This window comes from Mesocricetus auratus, unplaced genomic scaffold, assembly GCF_017639785.1.
Source record: "Mesocricetus auratus isolate SY011 unplaced genomic scaffold, BCM_Maur_2.0 Super-Scaffold_100046, whole genome shotgun sequence".
NCBI lineage: Eukaryota > Metazoa > Chordata > Mammalia > Rodentia > Cricetidae > Mesocricetus > Mesocricetus auratus.
Genome location: NW_024429223.1, coordinates 2,840,580 through 2,856,788, shown reverse-complemented (window position 1 = coordinate 2,856,788; position 16,209 = coordinate 2,840,580). Strand labels below are relative to the sequence as shown.

The 16,209-nt window shown below is 48.5% G+C and overlaps 1 protein-coding gene and 1 long non-coding RNA gene across 2 annotated transcripts; both read left to right on the top strand.

The window, feature by feature from the left end:
* The first annotated feature begins 1,287 nt into the window (after window positions 1–1,287).
* On the top strand, window positions 1,288–3,268 carry LOC121135991 (androgen-binding protein homolog). Its single transcript, XM_040735484.1, has 3 exons — window positions 1,288–1,444; window positions 1,912–2,093; window positions 3,047–3,268. Exons 1-3 carry the CDS (start codon window positions 1,384–1,386, stop codon window positions 3,140–3,142), a joined length of 339 nt encoding a protein of 112 aa, XP_040591418.1. The 5' UTR covers window positions 1,288–1,383; the 3' UTR covers window positions 3,143–3,268.
* A 10,786-nt stretch (window positions 3,269–14,054) lies between these two features.
* On the top strand, window positions 14,055–15,291 carry LOC110343022. Its single transcript, XR_002385202.2, has 3 exons — window positions 14,055–14,183; window positions 14,328–14,449; window positions 15,081–15,291. It is a non-coding gene; the product is annotated as an uncharacterized LOC110343022 (long non-coding RNA).
* Window positions 15,292–16,209: the final 918 nt, after the last annotated feature.

Below are 16,209 nucleotides of genomic sequence, written 5' to 3'. Positions count from 1 at the left end.
GAGCTCATGTGGGATTAGTGGGGGTCCTGGGGATCTGAACTCAGGTCCTTAGGCTTGCATACTGAGCACTCTACCCAGTGAGCCATTTCATTAGACACCCCCATTTTTCTGTGTGGTGCAATGGATTAACCTCAGGGATTGTAAAATGCTAAAAATGACTCCTGTGAGGTATTGGTGAACTAGTGACAATGTACCAGAGCAGGAGTGACTGTCACTTACTGTCTGAAGGGATGCAGTGCATGGCGGGAATGAGGAGGGGGGCTGCAGGGACTCATAGTGGTTGACCACATGACAATCAGGAAGTAGAGAGACATGGATGCCCAGCATGTTTTCTCCTTTCCACTCCGTCCATTCTGTCCATAGAAAGTCAGACTGCCCACATCAACCCAGTTTAAAACCTCCACACTGACAGAGCTTTGTTTCTATGGTGACACATAGAATCAGAGGGAAGTAGGGTGATTTGAACTTGAGACTGTCCACACACACAGCACTGCTTCTGGACAGTGGAGAACTCTAGTTTCTAGACAGCCAGTCCACTGTGGCCTGTGGGGCGGTGGGCATTGTAGACTTCATGGTACAGGGACATGTCCCTCCGCATGGAGCCTACTCTTTGAATTCTCAGAGACCTGCTTCCTGGTAGGGGGGAGAGAGACGAGAGCAGGACAACAGGACTTAGCTGCTGAGGCAGGGAGGGGGACACTGCAGCATGATGCAGTTGGTGAGACAAAAACATCCAATGCACAGAGGAGAACCACATGACCTAACACACTGGGACTACCTTGGCTGGCAGTCACTAAAAGCCCCAGATGGTGCCCCCTGTCCTGAGAGGTCTACTCCACAGGCGACAGCAGCTAAGATGTCCAAGGAACACAGTATGGTCCCAGATGTGCACACATCTGCACACATGTTGATCTCAGTGAAAAGCAGTGTTGTGGGCTGTTGGCTCCCTACAGTGACAGAAACCCTCTTTGACCTCCATGGTTTCCACCTCCAAGCTATAGAAGACATGCTTGCAGCCAGGAGAGGAAGTAGGGGTGACAGTTGTGTCAGGACAACACGGTACTTGGCTCAGCATGTGGTTGCTTAGAAAGGTCAGTCCAGACGTCTTCTGGCAAAGATACAACCTCTTCTGTCCAGAAGCTGATGACATTAGGATGTCTCCAGCCATTTGTTCTTCAGACTGGCAGGGGCTGCTATGCTCACTCCCCCATGCAAGAGGGACAGGAATCCACAGGTGCCAGGCTCTTGCCCAAAGGCATTTGGAACTCGTGGGAGGCAGGGTTGGGCTTGGGTGGGATGGGGTGGGTGGGACTGGGCTCAGGGAGACAGCAGCTTATAAGGCAGCAGGATCTGGTCTGAGAAGAGCATTTAGCACTCTGCACCATGAAGGGGACCCTGCTTCTGCTGGCCTTGCTGGTGACCGGGGAGCTGGGCATCCAGACAAGTGAGAACGGGGACAGACGGCCTTTCTTCTCCTTGCTCACCCCATCTCACTTCCAAATAGATCTCCAAGCAGTGCCGGGACATAGATCTAAGGGGTCCCTGGGAGGTCACCAGCTAGGACACCTGCCCAAGTCCCTTGACTTACTTGTCTGGACTGAGACAGTTGGGGTTGGTGGGATGGGGAGCAGGGGTATGTGGTGATGACCTGTCCTTATTTGCATGCATAGTTGAAGCTGGGTCATGTGTAGGATTTACGTGAAGGTCAGATATGCAGGCTGGCACACTCATTTATCCCCTTCTTCTGAGAGTGTGTGTCTATGGAATCTGTGTGATATGTCTGGGAGGCAGCAGCCTCAGGAAGGCAGGACTGTGAAGTTCAGTTAAGACATTTGTAGATGTGGCAAGACACCTTGAATGTCTGCTTCTGTAGCCTGGGGTTCCCTTAATGACGGTTTTCTGTGTTTGCAGCGGAAGCATGCGTGACTTTCTATAAAACCTTCAGTGCAGTGGTACTTGGAGACAAGAACGTATTGAACGCCATCATTACCAAGTTTAACCCGACTGCCAAAGAAAGGGAAGCTGTTGAAAAAATCCAGGAATGCTACAATGAGGGAGGATTGAAAAGCAAAATCCTGGAATCGGCAGTTGTGGTAACTTCCTCCCTAACCCCACACCCCACGCACACATGGTGCCATGCTGTGTACAAGTAATGTGTGTCGGGGGATGAACAACAGACACCCTAGTACATGTCAATGCAGCATGCCGGTACACAGCCAGCATGTTCTCTGCTAGTTCCGCAAACACTCCCGTGCTATGCGTAATCTCGGGTTCTCTACACACTAGGGCAGGCAGGGACAGAGGAGATCTTTGCTCTGCCTGATGCACAGGTAGGGCACCCTCAGCTGTGATCTAAGATGTCTGAATTCTGTCTACTGGCTTGTGTCACCTTCTCTGGATCCTCCCTTGACTGTACTCCCCTGTCTCAGATGAAGCCCTCCTTCCCCTGGCATCCTCAGGGCCAGGGCAGAACCTCCCTGCATGGCTTAGATGACACCCCACCCCAGGGAGTGCCTGCAGCTGCCCACCACAGCTGCTCCGTGTTTTTTGTTGTCTTGTCTTTAGGCAAAGCTGGATTATACAGATGTGTGTTTTGAATAGTGCATCCTCACGATGTTTGTACTTTAGTTTGAGTGACAGGTCCTGCAAAACCATAGCATTCTCCAAAAAGATTTTCTTCTAACACACTCACACAAGGGATGTATTGCCCAATGTGCGGGACAGATGTCCTCAGGTACGGGACACCATCAAAACTAATAGTTAGCCATCTTGTGTCCTCTCCACACTAGCCCCCCATCATACCTTCCAGCACCTTCTCCCCTTCATCCCTGCCTGGCTAGGGTGACTTTTCAGACTCCCGCCTGGCAGCTGTGGATGAGCTGCAGCTCCCTTGGGCAGAGTCTGTTGTGTAGACCTGAGTCACTGCAGGGAGTTTCCTTCGCTGAGGACAAGGAGCAGTCTCATCGTGGGTGACTGGGGAGTCCTGGTGAAGCTCTGCACCTTGTCTGTGACCACCTCCGCCTCTCTCTGTGCTTTTGTTTTCCAGTATGAAATCACAACGAACTCACCATGCAAGGAATACTATACTACAGACACCATACTCAAAGTTGCGGACTTCCTTATCAAATTCAAAGCCATATAATGGGGTGACTGATTTGCATGACATCTTGCAGCCCTGTCCTCTCTCCCTCCTGAAGTTGGAATCCAGACACCTGTCCCCTCCTTGTTCTGTCTGTCAAGCTCATTCTAATAAACACCTGCAGCTCTGCTCTGGTCTCCACGTCTGTGTGCTGTGCAGGTGACATGTGACATCTTCAGAGGATGTGGGAGACAGTGACAGAAGTGACATGTGTGGGCACTCAGAGCAGGGAGACTGGCACTGACTGGCCAGGTGAGCATGGGAAAGCCACTGCAGCTCTTTTGTTGTTCTGTAGCATTGAACTCACAGAGGTCTTCCTGTCTCTGCCTCCCAAGTTCGGGAACTAAAGGCACTTATCACCACCACACCTGTCTGACTGCAGCTTTGTGAGACTGTGAGACAGGAGCTGTCTTAGGGTAAATAGCACGTGAGCAGCCAGCGGGTTCAGGGTCTGACAGGACAGAAATGAGGAGCACAGCTGCTCACCTCACATGTCACAGGGCAGCTGGTCCCTTACATGTCAGTCCATAATAGTGCAGTGAGTCTGAAAATGACCCGGGTGTGCTTACCAGATTCTCTTCATCTGCTACTTTCAGCCACCATTTGTCATAGCCTGGTCTACATAGCAAATTCCAGGACAGCCACGGCTACAGAGAAAGACCCTGCCACAGCAAGAAAACAAAATTTAATATTAAACAAAAATCTCTAATGGGGAAAACAATTAGAGTCGGTGCTCAACTAAAGAAAAGAGAGACAGTCTGGCAAGATATATCAAGAGATAGAGAGGCCGGGTGGTGGTGGCGCACGCCTTTAATCCCAGCACTCGGAGGCAGAGGCAGGAGGATCTCTGTGAGTTCAAGACCAGCCTGGTCTACAAGAGCTAGTTCCAGGACAGCCTCCAAATCCACAGAGAAACCTTGCCTGGAAAAACAAAACAAAACAAAACAAAAAAAGGGATAGAGTACTTCCATGCATTACAGGGGATCTGAGATCAAATCCCAGTACCCATGCAAAGCCAATCTTGACAGAACAAGTCCATAATCCCAGTGCTCCTGACCAGAGATGAGAGGAGACTAGTGAATAACCAGAAGTATGTCTGAAGTCCAGTATCAGATGACCAGAGAGACCTGTCTAGACGCAGTAGGTGAGGAGTGACACCTCAGATTGTCTTTGACATCCGTGTGCACTCTGTGGCTTCTGCATGTACACTCTCTCACACACTCACACACAAAACAATCAGACCACTATAAAGGAGAGGAACCTCACATGGTACACACAGAAATAGTTAATAACATAAGTTCACAGGGAGACACAGATGACAGCACAGCTAAGGAGAGTGTCAAAGATTGAGACGAGAGACTGAGCTGGGCGAGTGTTGGAACTGACCCAGGGAGGCAGGGAGGACAAACGTTTCCAGCCTCACAGGACAGTATAGGGGTCTGTTTTCAACCAGAAGCTTCCATTCCTTCAAGAAGAGGCCATGCCACACCCTCAATGGTCACACTGCTCTATCGTGATGAGAGAAACTGTGTCCCTTAACAGACTCTAGGCTTATCTATCCAAGCCCACAAAGCAGGTCCCCACTCCCACTAAGTCCCTGATTGTCTCACAGGAGAGTATGAGGCTGGGGCCACAGCTGCCCTGCTCTTGCTTCTCCTATGGGTCACCCTGTCACCCACATCTAGTGAGCCACCTGAGCAGTTAAACGTCATCTAAGTGGGGGCCTGACTTCAAGGCCTCAGCCCAGTGTTTGCCCCCTGTACTGCACCATGTGCCTCCTCTGTACCTGCACAAATCCAGGCTTGTTGTTTCTCTTGGTCTTGGGAATATCAGTTGACTCCCCATTCAAGAACATCACTCTGGAGATCAAGTCTTTCCATTGTTTCACGCCATGCCACAGACACCCCTTGGCTCTCCCCAAAGTCTTCCTGCACACTGTGGCTGTATACGCATACGTGCCATCCTGGATCAGACGTTTTCCAAAGCTCGGGATTTGGGGGTGTTTGCCTTGCTCTTCACATCAACCTCAGCCTCCTGTATCTACTTGTAGGCAGTAGACACCAAGTCTTTCTCAACTCTACTGCACAGGCTGTCCGCCATTATCTCAGCCCAAACCCAGCTTCACCGTCCTTGCGGCCGTCACTCACCCTCACATTGACCCACAGGTTTATCCCACAGCCCCTGTGAGGATCTCTCCCCAGTGAATGGTCACAGGGATGGCCCCGCCCTACTGTCTTCTAACTTTACTGTTCTGCTTTCATACCCATCCCACGGCCCATATCTCCTGGTCCCCTGCCAACCATAAGTTCTAATCTACGCATGTGACTTAATATTATCTGTCTTTGTCCTGACCATCTCAGTCTGAGAGATGAGTCCAGGTCCTCAGCTGATGGGGGAGAGGCGGTGGAGAGTACCTGTTGTCAGCAACAGTGCCACCATCTGCTCAATTCCTTTCCTAAATGTAAGTAATTTCTACTTCTGTCTCCATTTAGGTCTCAAAATGAGGTGTTTCTATTGGATCCTGTGTGGTGAACTCCAACCACACAGTCAACGCCTTTACACAGGGTTCTCCAGAACAGCTCAGATTCAACAAGACCCCAAACCTACTTTTTTGTTTGTTTGCTTGTCCATACTACTAACCAGCAGGCAGAACTCACAGCTCCCCTCCGTGCCTTCCAATTAGCACAGGGACAGTGTGTTAAAGAGAAGCCTTTTCTTTGCTAGCCGCTTTGGTTTATCCCCCGCCAGCCGCCTGGGCTCTGCCGCATTGTAGTCCCTAAATAATCACACAGGAGGCTATATTAGTTATGAAGCTGTTGGCCTTGCTTGTCTCTTACTGGCTAGCTCTGACTTAGGTATTTACCCCATAATTGTTAATCTAATTGTGTCTCTTACCAGAGAATAGTTCCGGGCTCCTACCCCATGGCGGCTACATGTTGACTCTCTGTGTTTCTCCTTCCCAGAATCCTCCTGGACTCCTAGTCCCACCTATCTAGATTCCTATTGGCCAGACAGTGCTTTATTAACATAAGACTTCCCCAACAACACTGTCTAACTGTCCACACAGACTCCAAACATGCTTTCATATGCTCCTGTCCCACGCTGCTATCTGCAAAGAGCACGGGCTACTTACTACAAAAGCAGGATCCATGACTAAGTCAGGTCAAATTATGGCCAAGGTAAAGGCCTCCCACCTACCCAAAGCTATAGGGATTATTTACTGCCAGTCTCATCAGACTGACAGCTCCATTACCTCTAAGGAAAACAAGTGGACTGAGAAGTCAGAGACCAAGATGTTCCTCAACCACCAGAGGGAGTCCATCCACTACAATCCAGGTCCTCAGTCACCTCCTGATACTCGACAAATTTTGTCCTATCTGTACCAGCTCTTCCCCCTAACAGTCAGGCTCTCTCTCAGTTCCTCAAGGCTCACCTCCAGCCCACCCTGAGGACTTATATTTCTTAAGATCTATCTGCCTCTTGTAAAACCTGTCAGATGTCAGACCCTAAACCCAGGTACCTTAATCCCCCTTTTCCTACCCACCAGGCCAGGGGCTCTGTCCCAGGGACAGACTGGCAACTTGACTTTACCCACATGCCCACAATCACAGCAGTCAAATATCTCCTGGTATTAGTTGATACATTCTCAGGGTGGGCAGAAGCATTTCCAACCACTAACAAAAAAGCCCCGACAGTCTCTCTGACATCTTTCTCAGGGAAATTATTCCCCTGTTTAGAATTGCAGCCCCTTTTCAGTCAGACAGTGGCCTGAATTCACCTCTCTGGTCTCCCCAACCCGATCTAAAGCTCTCAGCATCCTTTGGCGTTTTCATAACCCATACCACCCCATGTCCTCAGGGAAGGTAGAGCAAACTAACAGTTCTTTAGAAAATATTCTCGTTAAAATGTCACAGGAACTTCACCTCGACTGCACAAAACTCATGCCTCTGGCTCTTTTCAGGCTCAGGGCTCTCCCCAAAATGACCCCTTTCACCTCAGCCTTGAACACATGTCTGGGTGGCCGGTTCTAACTTCGGATCTCTCACCTAAACCCTCACCTCTCCCTGATCCCCTGCTTACACCCTTACATCCTCATCTCTGTTCCCTCCCATGGACTTTACAGACTGTTGGGGAAGTCTTATGCTAATAAAGCACTGTCTGGCCAATAGGAATCTAGATAGGTGGGGCTAGGAATCCAGGAGGATTCTGGGTAGGAGAAACACAGGAGAGTCAACATGTGACGCCATGGGGGTAGGACGCCAGGAACTATTCTCCGGTAAGAAACATACTTAGATTAACAATTATGGGATAAATACTTAAGTCAGAGCTAGCCAGTAAGAGACAAACAAGGCCAACAGCTTCATAATTAATATAGCCTCCTGTGTGTTTATTTGAGACTAATGCGGCTCTAGAACCAGGCTGGCGCGGCAGAGCCCAGGCGACTGGCAGGGGATAAACCAAAGCAGCTAGCAAAAGAAAAAGCTTCTCTTAACAACAGACCACCCCCTACCTCGACCATAACAACCCTTCTGCATCCCCAACTAGCATCAGAGACCAGGTTCTTCTCTCTCCTCCAGACCAATGCCCCTCACCCCTTTCCTCTAAATAACAGGGCCCCTTCAGGATTATTCTTGCAACTCCAAAGGCTGCTAAGCTTGAGGGCCTCCCCCACAGGACTCCTTGACTCCACCTCAAACCCTTTTCTTCTCCCCCTGACGCTTATTCCTAATGTACAGCAACTGCAACAGGACCCTGTTCCTTCAAGCTCTGGAGGACACCGAGATCAACTACCTTGTCCCAGATTTCAGGAGAATGAGGCTTCAACCCTACAACCACACTGTGCTGGACTGGGAACCCCATAAGCTTTCCTTCCTGACTCCTATTTCCCCCCTCAAGCTGATATGAATTCTTCTTCTACTAATTACACCCTGCTCATCAATGTCCTCTCCATGCTATCTCCCAACAAATCATTCAAAACTCCTAATCCAATCAATTAGCTGTTGTCACAGGAATGCCAGCCAGCAGCCATGGATCTGCAGACACAATGACCAGCGAGCATGCCCAGCTGCCCTCAGATCAACCATCTGTGCCTCCTGAGTGAGTGTAAAGGTCTAAGAGGTGGCAGAGAGTTCCGTACAGCCTGACCTGCAATGAGACAACCAGCTACCCCAGGACCCCATTCAGCTGCAAGGAGTCTTGAAGATTCTGTGCCCTGTATTCCTGCCCCACCTGACACTCCGTTTACTCTCCCACCATTAATAAGCAGAGGTGGATGGCTGACATGTTGACACTGTGCTGACAGCTCAAAGAGCCTTGTGTTGCTCGGCGACACCATGTGTGGTAGAGATTTTGCTTGAGGACTCTGTGTGCAGAAACCATGTGGAGCTGAGCCAATCGCAGGTCCACACTCCAGTTTCAACCGCCCCAACTGCCGAGCCTCATCTGAAACGCTCCTCTTCCCAAAACTCCATGTGTGATTCTTGAGTCCCGTGGTTCGTATTTCATAGCCCAAAGCTGCCTCAGACAACAAGAAGTCCTCTAAAACTGTTCAGATTCTACATGACCTAACCCCCACACCCCCCTTAGTTGTTTTGAGACAGGGTGTCTCTGTGTATCCCCGACTGACCTGGAACTCATTCTATACGCCAGGCTGGTCTCAAACTCAAGAGATCCACCTGCCTCTGCCGGCGGAATGGCAGAATTAAAAGGTGTGCATCACCATGGCCAGGCTCAAACCTACTTCTCACCATTCCTCCTGAAAAGTGGCTCAACTGACCTTTCCACCACAGGTGACAGCATGACTTTCCCTCCACTGACTCACATCCCTCCTTTGGTTTGCAGGTATCAAGGCTGCGGATGTCTATGTAGTTGAGACATTGGCTGCTCTTCCATGGGATCCCGTGCAGTTCCCAGCACCCACAGGGCAGGTTTGCACCCACAAGGCCGCTCACAACCGTCTCTAACTTCAGTCTCTGGGGCCCGAAGCCCCAGTCTGCGGTGCACTGACCGCCACGCGCACAGACACGCACGCGAGCGAAGCGTCCACCCACATGCAAACAACGATCTCCTCCCACCTCCCGCCAAGAGCGTCTCCCAGCCTCTCGAGTGCCGCTGTCGCGGGTCTTCCTTGCCCTGGTGACAGAATCGGGGACCTCCCCCACCAGGCTCCCCAACCCACAGCCACAGCTGGCTGCAAAGACCTGGGCAGGGGCCGCCTCTGACGTCACAGGAGCGCGTGGCCATCTGCAAGCAACTCCTGGGTCCCGGCCCCGTCCCAGGCCGAGGTAGTGCGGGCGGCCGCCGCCTGCAGACCCCGGGCTGAGAGCTGCCGCTCCAGGCTGGGGCCGGGACGAAGTTCCGCCGTCCGCTCCCGGTGCGGTGTGTTCCCGAGTCTGCTGGAGTCTCAGCGATTCTCAAGCTGTGGGGACAGCGCAAACTCAGACTCTCAGATCGCGCTTAGACTACAGCCCGCCCAGGAGCGGTACCGGAAGTGGTGCCTGGGGGGGGCTGAGCGCTGAGTCTTCTGGGTAATGTAGTTCCCCCGCCCCCGCCATGATGCTTCGTGGGCTTGAACACCACGGATAGGCACAGCCTCTTGGTTATCTGCCTCTCTGGTACCCATATTTTGGTTCAGCTCCTTCTCCAGGGGACTTACTGAGACGGCGGTGGAAAGGGCTGCAGGCAATCTCAGAAAAGCAGAGAGGCCTTATTCCAGATAGTCTCTCAGAAAAGCAGAGAGGCCTTATTCCAGATAGTCTCCAATGCTATAAAATCAGAAGACCCAGGAAAGCAGATTCGTCTGACATAAGAAGTCTGGACAGAGGAGCAGATGCAGGGGCCATGGAGGATGCTGCTACTGGTTTCTTTCCCAGGGTTTGCTCAACCTGGTACCGTATAGAACGCAGGACCCCCAGCCAGGAGATGGCACCAGCCACAACGGGCTTAGCCATCCCACATTGATCACTAATAAAAATGCCTGGCTAATGACTGTTGCTGGATTCCTTTAATCCCAGCACTTGAGAGGTACATACAGGTCCAAGATAATCAGTGCTGGCAGAGAGAGAGAGAGAGAGAGAGAGAGAGAGAGAGAGAGAGGGAGGGAGGGAGGGAGGGAGGGAGGGAGGGAGGGAGGGAGGGAGGGAGGGAGAGAGAGAGAGAGAGAGAGAGAGAGAGAGAGAGAGAGAGAGAATGCCTTACAGACTTGCCTACAGTCCTAAGTTGGGGAGTCATTTTCTTATTTTTTTTCCTCTTTCTTAAATGTGTTTATTTTGGATTTTCCAGACAAGATTTTCAGTGTAGTCCTAAATCTTTTGGAACTCTATGTAGACCTGGCTAGCCTCAGATTCTGAGATACACCAACAACGGATTCCAGAGTGCTGGGATTAAAGGAGTGTGCCACCACTACCCATACAAGCCATGTTTCTCTTCGTTGAGCTTACCTCTTTCTTATGACTTTAGACTTTGTCAAGTTGACATAAAACTAGCAACTAGGCACCGTGTAGCCAACATATGGGCAATTGCAAACACAAACACACATACAATATCGAATGGGCACACACAGAAACACACACACACACAGAGGAAAATGTGAGGGAATGGGAAAACAGTAGAAATATCTAGACACAGAGTGTTAATGGCTCAAGTGAGAATTTCTAGTCAGTGGGGAAAGGTGTGTCCTCTGACATGCAGTATTAGGCACTAAACCTCCCTGAGATCTCCAAACAGTCGAATGTCAGCTCTGACGAACTTGCAGAGTGCTGCAGGTGTAGACACTTCTTAGCCACAGTATGCCCTTGTCTCCATTCCTAATACTTCCAAGGAATAGAAAGGCCTGGCTGGGCCTCAGCAGCCCTGGGAACTTGCAAGGTCATCAAAACAAGGACTGGAGGACATAGTGGACAGCTCATGGGTAGATTTTAGTACTTGGCACCTCTTTCCCAAAACAGTTACAGGATGCATACCCTGTTTGGCTCAGGCATCCAATAAGTCAAAAGACTAAGGTCCCTCTAAGTTTTGGCAATAACTTCATCTGTCACCATTGATGGATAGAAAGCGACAGTCAATGCCTTTAACAACAAACTAATTAGTTCTGACTTACCAAACACTTAAAGTCTTTACTGTTAAAAATTCATACCAGCCAACTTACATAAGCACTTATATAAGGTGAACAGGGAGGTGTGGATAGCGGAGTTGAGAGTTTGAGGCCAGCCTGGGTCATGTGGGAAGATAACTGTTGTTTCATGTTACAGAAAGCTCTTGTTTAGAGACTTGAGAGAGGCCAGCTAGCCCTCCAGTACATCTAACGACCACTGTGGAGACCTCCTATGTGGTGTCCCAGGGATAGCGTGCCACATGCCTTGTTCTCCTGAGTCATTGGGTATCTAAGGGACACAAAAGCAGCCACAGGAAGAGTTGCTGGGGAAGCAAGTTCAGGGTTCAGATCCCTGTGGTATGGTGGAGGCCAGGTGTGTTCTCATGCACAGGGTCCACATGCATTATTTGTAATATCCAGAACCTGGAAGCAACCTAGAATCCTCAACTGAAGAGCAGATAGAGTAAATGTTATAGAGCTTGAAGTTAGGGATCGTGATGTCTCAGTACGTTGCCTTGTTGAACAGGGTTTTTTTTTTTGCTATTCTGGGTCTTTCTTTTTCCATATAGAGTTGAGTAGTGTGCTTCCGAGGTTTGTGAAAAATTGTGCTGGTATTTTCATAGGGATTGCATTGAATCTGAAGACTGCTTTTGGTAAGATTTCCATCTTTACTATGTTGATCCTTCCTATGGAAGAGCATGGGAGATCTTTCCATTTTCTGGTATCTTTTTAAAATTCTTTCTTTAGAGACTCTAAGTTCTTGCTATACAGGTCTTTCACTTGTTTGATTAGCGTTACCCCAAGGTATTTTATGTTGTTTGTGCCTATTGTAAAGGCTGATGTATCTGTGATTTCTTTTCTGCCCATTTATCTTCTGTATATAATAGGGCTACTGACTTTTTTTGAGTTAACCTTGTATCCAGCCACTTTGCATGTAGAGTTTTTCATGTCACTTATGTAAACTATCATATCATGTGTAAATAGTGAAAGTTTGACTTCTACCTTTCCAATTTGAATGCCCTTGATCTCCTTTTCTTGTCTTATTTCTCTAGCTAGAGCTTCAAGTACAATATTGAAGAGCTATGGAGAGAGTGGACAGCCTTGTTTTGTTCCTGATTTTAGAGGAATTGCATTGACTTTCTCTCCATTTAGTTTGATGTTAGCTGTTCATTTACTGTATGTTGCTTTTGTTATGTTCAGCTATGTTCCTATTATCCCTAATCTCTCCAGGATCTTCATCATGAACGGGTATTGGATGTTGTCAAAGGTTTTTTCAACATCTAGTGAGATGATCATGTGGTTTTTCCTTTGCGGTTTGTTTATATGGTGGATTACGTTGATATATTTCATATGTTGAACCATCCCTGCATTCCTGGGATGAAGTCTACCTGATAATGGTGGATGATTTTTCTGACATGTCCTTGGAAATCCATTTGCTAGTATTTTATTGAGTATTTTGCATCAGTGTTCACTATGGAAAATGGTCTGTAGTTCTCTTTCTTTGTTGTGTCTTTATGTGACTTGTGTACCAAGCTAATTGTAGCCAAAACAAAAAAAAAAGAGTTTGGCAACAAACCTCTTTCTTCTGTTGTGTGGAACACTTTAAGCAGTATTGGAATTTACTCTTCTTTGAATTTCTGGTAAAATTCTGGACTTAAGCCATCTGAGCCTGGACATTTTTTGTTTGGGAGACTTTTGATGACTGCTTCTATTTCATTAGGGGTTATAGGTCTGTTTAGATGGCTTATCTACTATTCTTGATTTAAATTTGATATTTATGCAGAAAATTGTCCATTTTCTTTAAATTTTTGAATTTCTGGGAGCACTGGTTTTCTAAGTATGACCTCATGCCTCTTTGGATTTCCTCAGTGTCCGTCGCTATGTCCCCCTTTTCATTCCTGATTTTGTTAATTACCATGCTCTCTCTCTGCCTTTTGGCTAGTTTGGATAAAGGTTTGTCTATCTTGTTGATATTCTTAGAGAACAAACTCTTTGTTTCATTGATTCTTTTCAGCATTTTCCTAGTTTCTACATTATTGATTTCAACCCTCAATTTGATTGTTGCCTGGCGTTTACTCCTCCTGGGTAAGTTTGCTTTTTTTTGTTGTTTTTCTAGAGTTTTCAGTTGTGGTATTAATTCTCTAGTGTGACTATTATCCAGTTTCTTCCTGTGGGCACTTAATGCTATGAACTTTCCTGTCAACACTGCTTTCAAAGTGTCCCAAAATATCTCCAAAGTACTCTCCTTCCACTGTGTAGGTCCTGAGGATTGAACTCAGGTGGCCAGGTTAGGGAGCAAGTGCGTTGACCTGCTGAGTCATCCCACCGGCTGCACAACCCACTTTTCAAAGGTCACACTACTTTCATACCAATCCACATAGGGAACAATATGAACTCCAGGGTCATTGGGTGAGCCCACCTCTTGGGTGAGACAAATCTGGTTCCCCGTGTCTTCTGATTTTATAGCACTGGAGAATATCTGAAATAAGGTCTCTCAGCTTTTCTGTAGTTGGCTGCAGTCCTTTCCATGGAAGTCTCGGTAAGAGACCAGAATACGGGGACACCACAGAGACAGAGCAATGAGCAGCTGTATGTATCCATGGTGTTCACATCAACTACTATGATGACGACAACCACGGTTACGTTACCCAGAAGACTCAGAGCTTAGCCTCCCAGACACAGCTTCTGGAGTCTTTCAAGAGCTGCCTGTAGTTTAATTGCGGCCTGAGCCCTTGCTAATCTCAGCATGTAGTCCCTCGGCCTGGGATCCAGATACCTACCAGGGAGAGATACGTGATAGGCGTCCTCCAAAGAAGCAGAGAGCGTACCAAGAAAGCCTTCATCCTGGCCGAACCACTGAACGAAACTGGTCCTCCTGCCCTCAATCGGCCACTCCCCTCCTGCTAACATTTCTCCTCCTGATTTCAGAAACCCCCTCTTTTCTCTCTCACGGTACGTGCTATGCAAGGGTTCTCCTGCTGAGCCGCATGCCCAACCCCTTTAGAGTCCTTGTCCTTACTGGTTCCTGCCGTATGCTCTGTGGGGAGGTCACCCTGAGCTGCTGCTGTCCTCTTACCTGCATTGTCTTCTGAATAGGACTTGGACCTCCCAGGATCCGTGTCCTTGTCCCGCTGGAAGACCAGGAACACGGCTGGTGACTGACGAAACAGATGTGACAGCAGCTCTAAGAAGACAGGCCTGGAGGGGGACTACTTCAGGTGAGAGAAGAGTGAGGGTGAATGCATGTCAGGGCTGGCTGGTGGAAGCTTCCAGGAACCTCCCCTCTGCCGTTCCTGTATCTTCCCGAGGACAGCTGCCGCGGCTCATTTTTGGTCGCGCAGCTCCCGTTCCTCACTTCTTGCTCACTTGCCAGTCCAACTCTGGATTTGGCTTGGGTTAACCACACCTCTCTGGCCCATTCCTTGCCACGGCTCCCTGTGCAGTGCTCTCTCACCACGAACTGCTCAGTGTGGTCTGAGATGTCTACGCAGGCTTTGGACAGGTCCTCAGACGCTGTTTCTTCTCCTGGGTTTGATACGCCCCAGTGTCTCGTCAGTGCTCACACCTCACCAGCTGAAGAGCCTGTTGAAAGACAGCTGCAGAAAGAGGAGTCACAGGCCACCAGTCCTTCCTGGAATGCCCACTATCCCTCTATCTGCCCTGCTATGTGTGAGGCTCCCTGTTTTGACACGGCCGTGGTCAATACAACAGACCTCTCCTCATGGTCACTTTTGCCGTGAGACAATTAAGAGTGTCACCTAAGGGTTCTTAGACTGTAAGACAGGCATTTTTAGTGGGGCCATTTCCTCCCAGGAGGTTTCCATTTACTTCAATATTTTCTGCTTTCAGGATTCAGGAGTGGAGGCTAAGGAGGCACATTTGCAAAAGGGATCAGAAGTGAAGGTTACCACAGCTGGCTGTGGAGTGCATGAAGAACCTGCTGTGTACCGCCTCATGTGCTATCTGTGGAGGACAGAGGGCATGGATAAACGCATTACAGTTTGCCACATGTGCATCCAACCCTGGGCTTAGTTAATAAAAGTGGAGGGCAGCAAATCCAGAATGTTGGCATCTAAGTGTGCTTCTGGAATGCTCTGATCACTCTAGCAGTGACAGATGAGGGTATACAGATAGTCTCAAGCCTTCCCTGGTTGTTTCTCTGTAGATGCTCGGCAACGGCAGGTATTGAAATGTTGCTGGATCACCAGGTCTACACGGGCCAGAAAGTGGAGATTGGAAAGAGAAGCTAGTCCGTGTAGTGACCTGGGTATCAAAGTTGGTCTTTATTGTTCATGATGCTCTGTGTCCTATGAAGCAGACCTCTCTCTCACAGACTGTAAGACCAGTGTGTATTGGCCAAACTTTGTGGTATTTTCAGTAGACAGGAAATCATCATTTTTGTGCTTTTAACTCTTCCTTGTATATGAATCCACTTCACTTATTAAAGTTGTATAGAAGTAGAATGGATGTGCACTATGCTGTGCATAAATAGAGTACATACTGTGATATCTTTCATTTAATGTACAAACCCAGGAACTCTTCACGGCAGTCATGATAATGAAAATCTCCGTTACTTGTAATAATCCCTCCTCCCACTTTATAGTCACTTCTGTCTTAACTTCCCATCCCAGTGTTCACTGATTTATGTTTAGTGTAGATTCCTTTTCCTCCTTCAGAAGTTCATGGAAAGAAAATAAGTGTCTTTGCTTCCTTACAAACATAAATTTTCTCCTGTAGCACATGAGTGCCTGACTGCTGTGTTATGGGGCAATTTTTCTCCTGCATCTTTACTCCATAGTTTGTTCGTGGGTTAAAAGACATTTGTCTCCCCTAGTTGGGACCAATCCAAGTAAAGGTGCTATGAAAATCACCTGTTAGACTCTCCTGTGTGGTACTGTCCAGACATCAAAGGCCTGGATGTCTCTTTTCCACGCATGAGATTTTCCCTTCTAGATGTAACTGATGGCCCAGAAAGATT

Bases quoted from the DNA above. Each gene is read 5' to 3' on its own strand.
- LOC121135991 (XM_040735484.1), top strand. From the start codon at position 1,384: ATGAAGGGGACCCTGCTTCTGCTGGCCTTGCTGGTGACCGGGGAGCTG. The intron at 1,445-1,911 runs GTGAGAACGGGG...CTGTGTTTGCAG, and splicing joins GGAGCTGGGCATCCAGACAA to CGGAAGCATGCGTGACTTTC. The intron at 2,094-3,046 runs GTAACTTCCTCC...TTTGTTTTCCAG, and splicing joins TCCTGGAATCGGCAGTTGTG to TATGAAATCACAACGAACTC.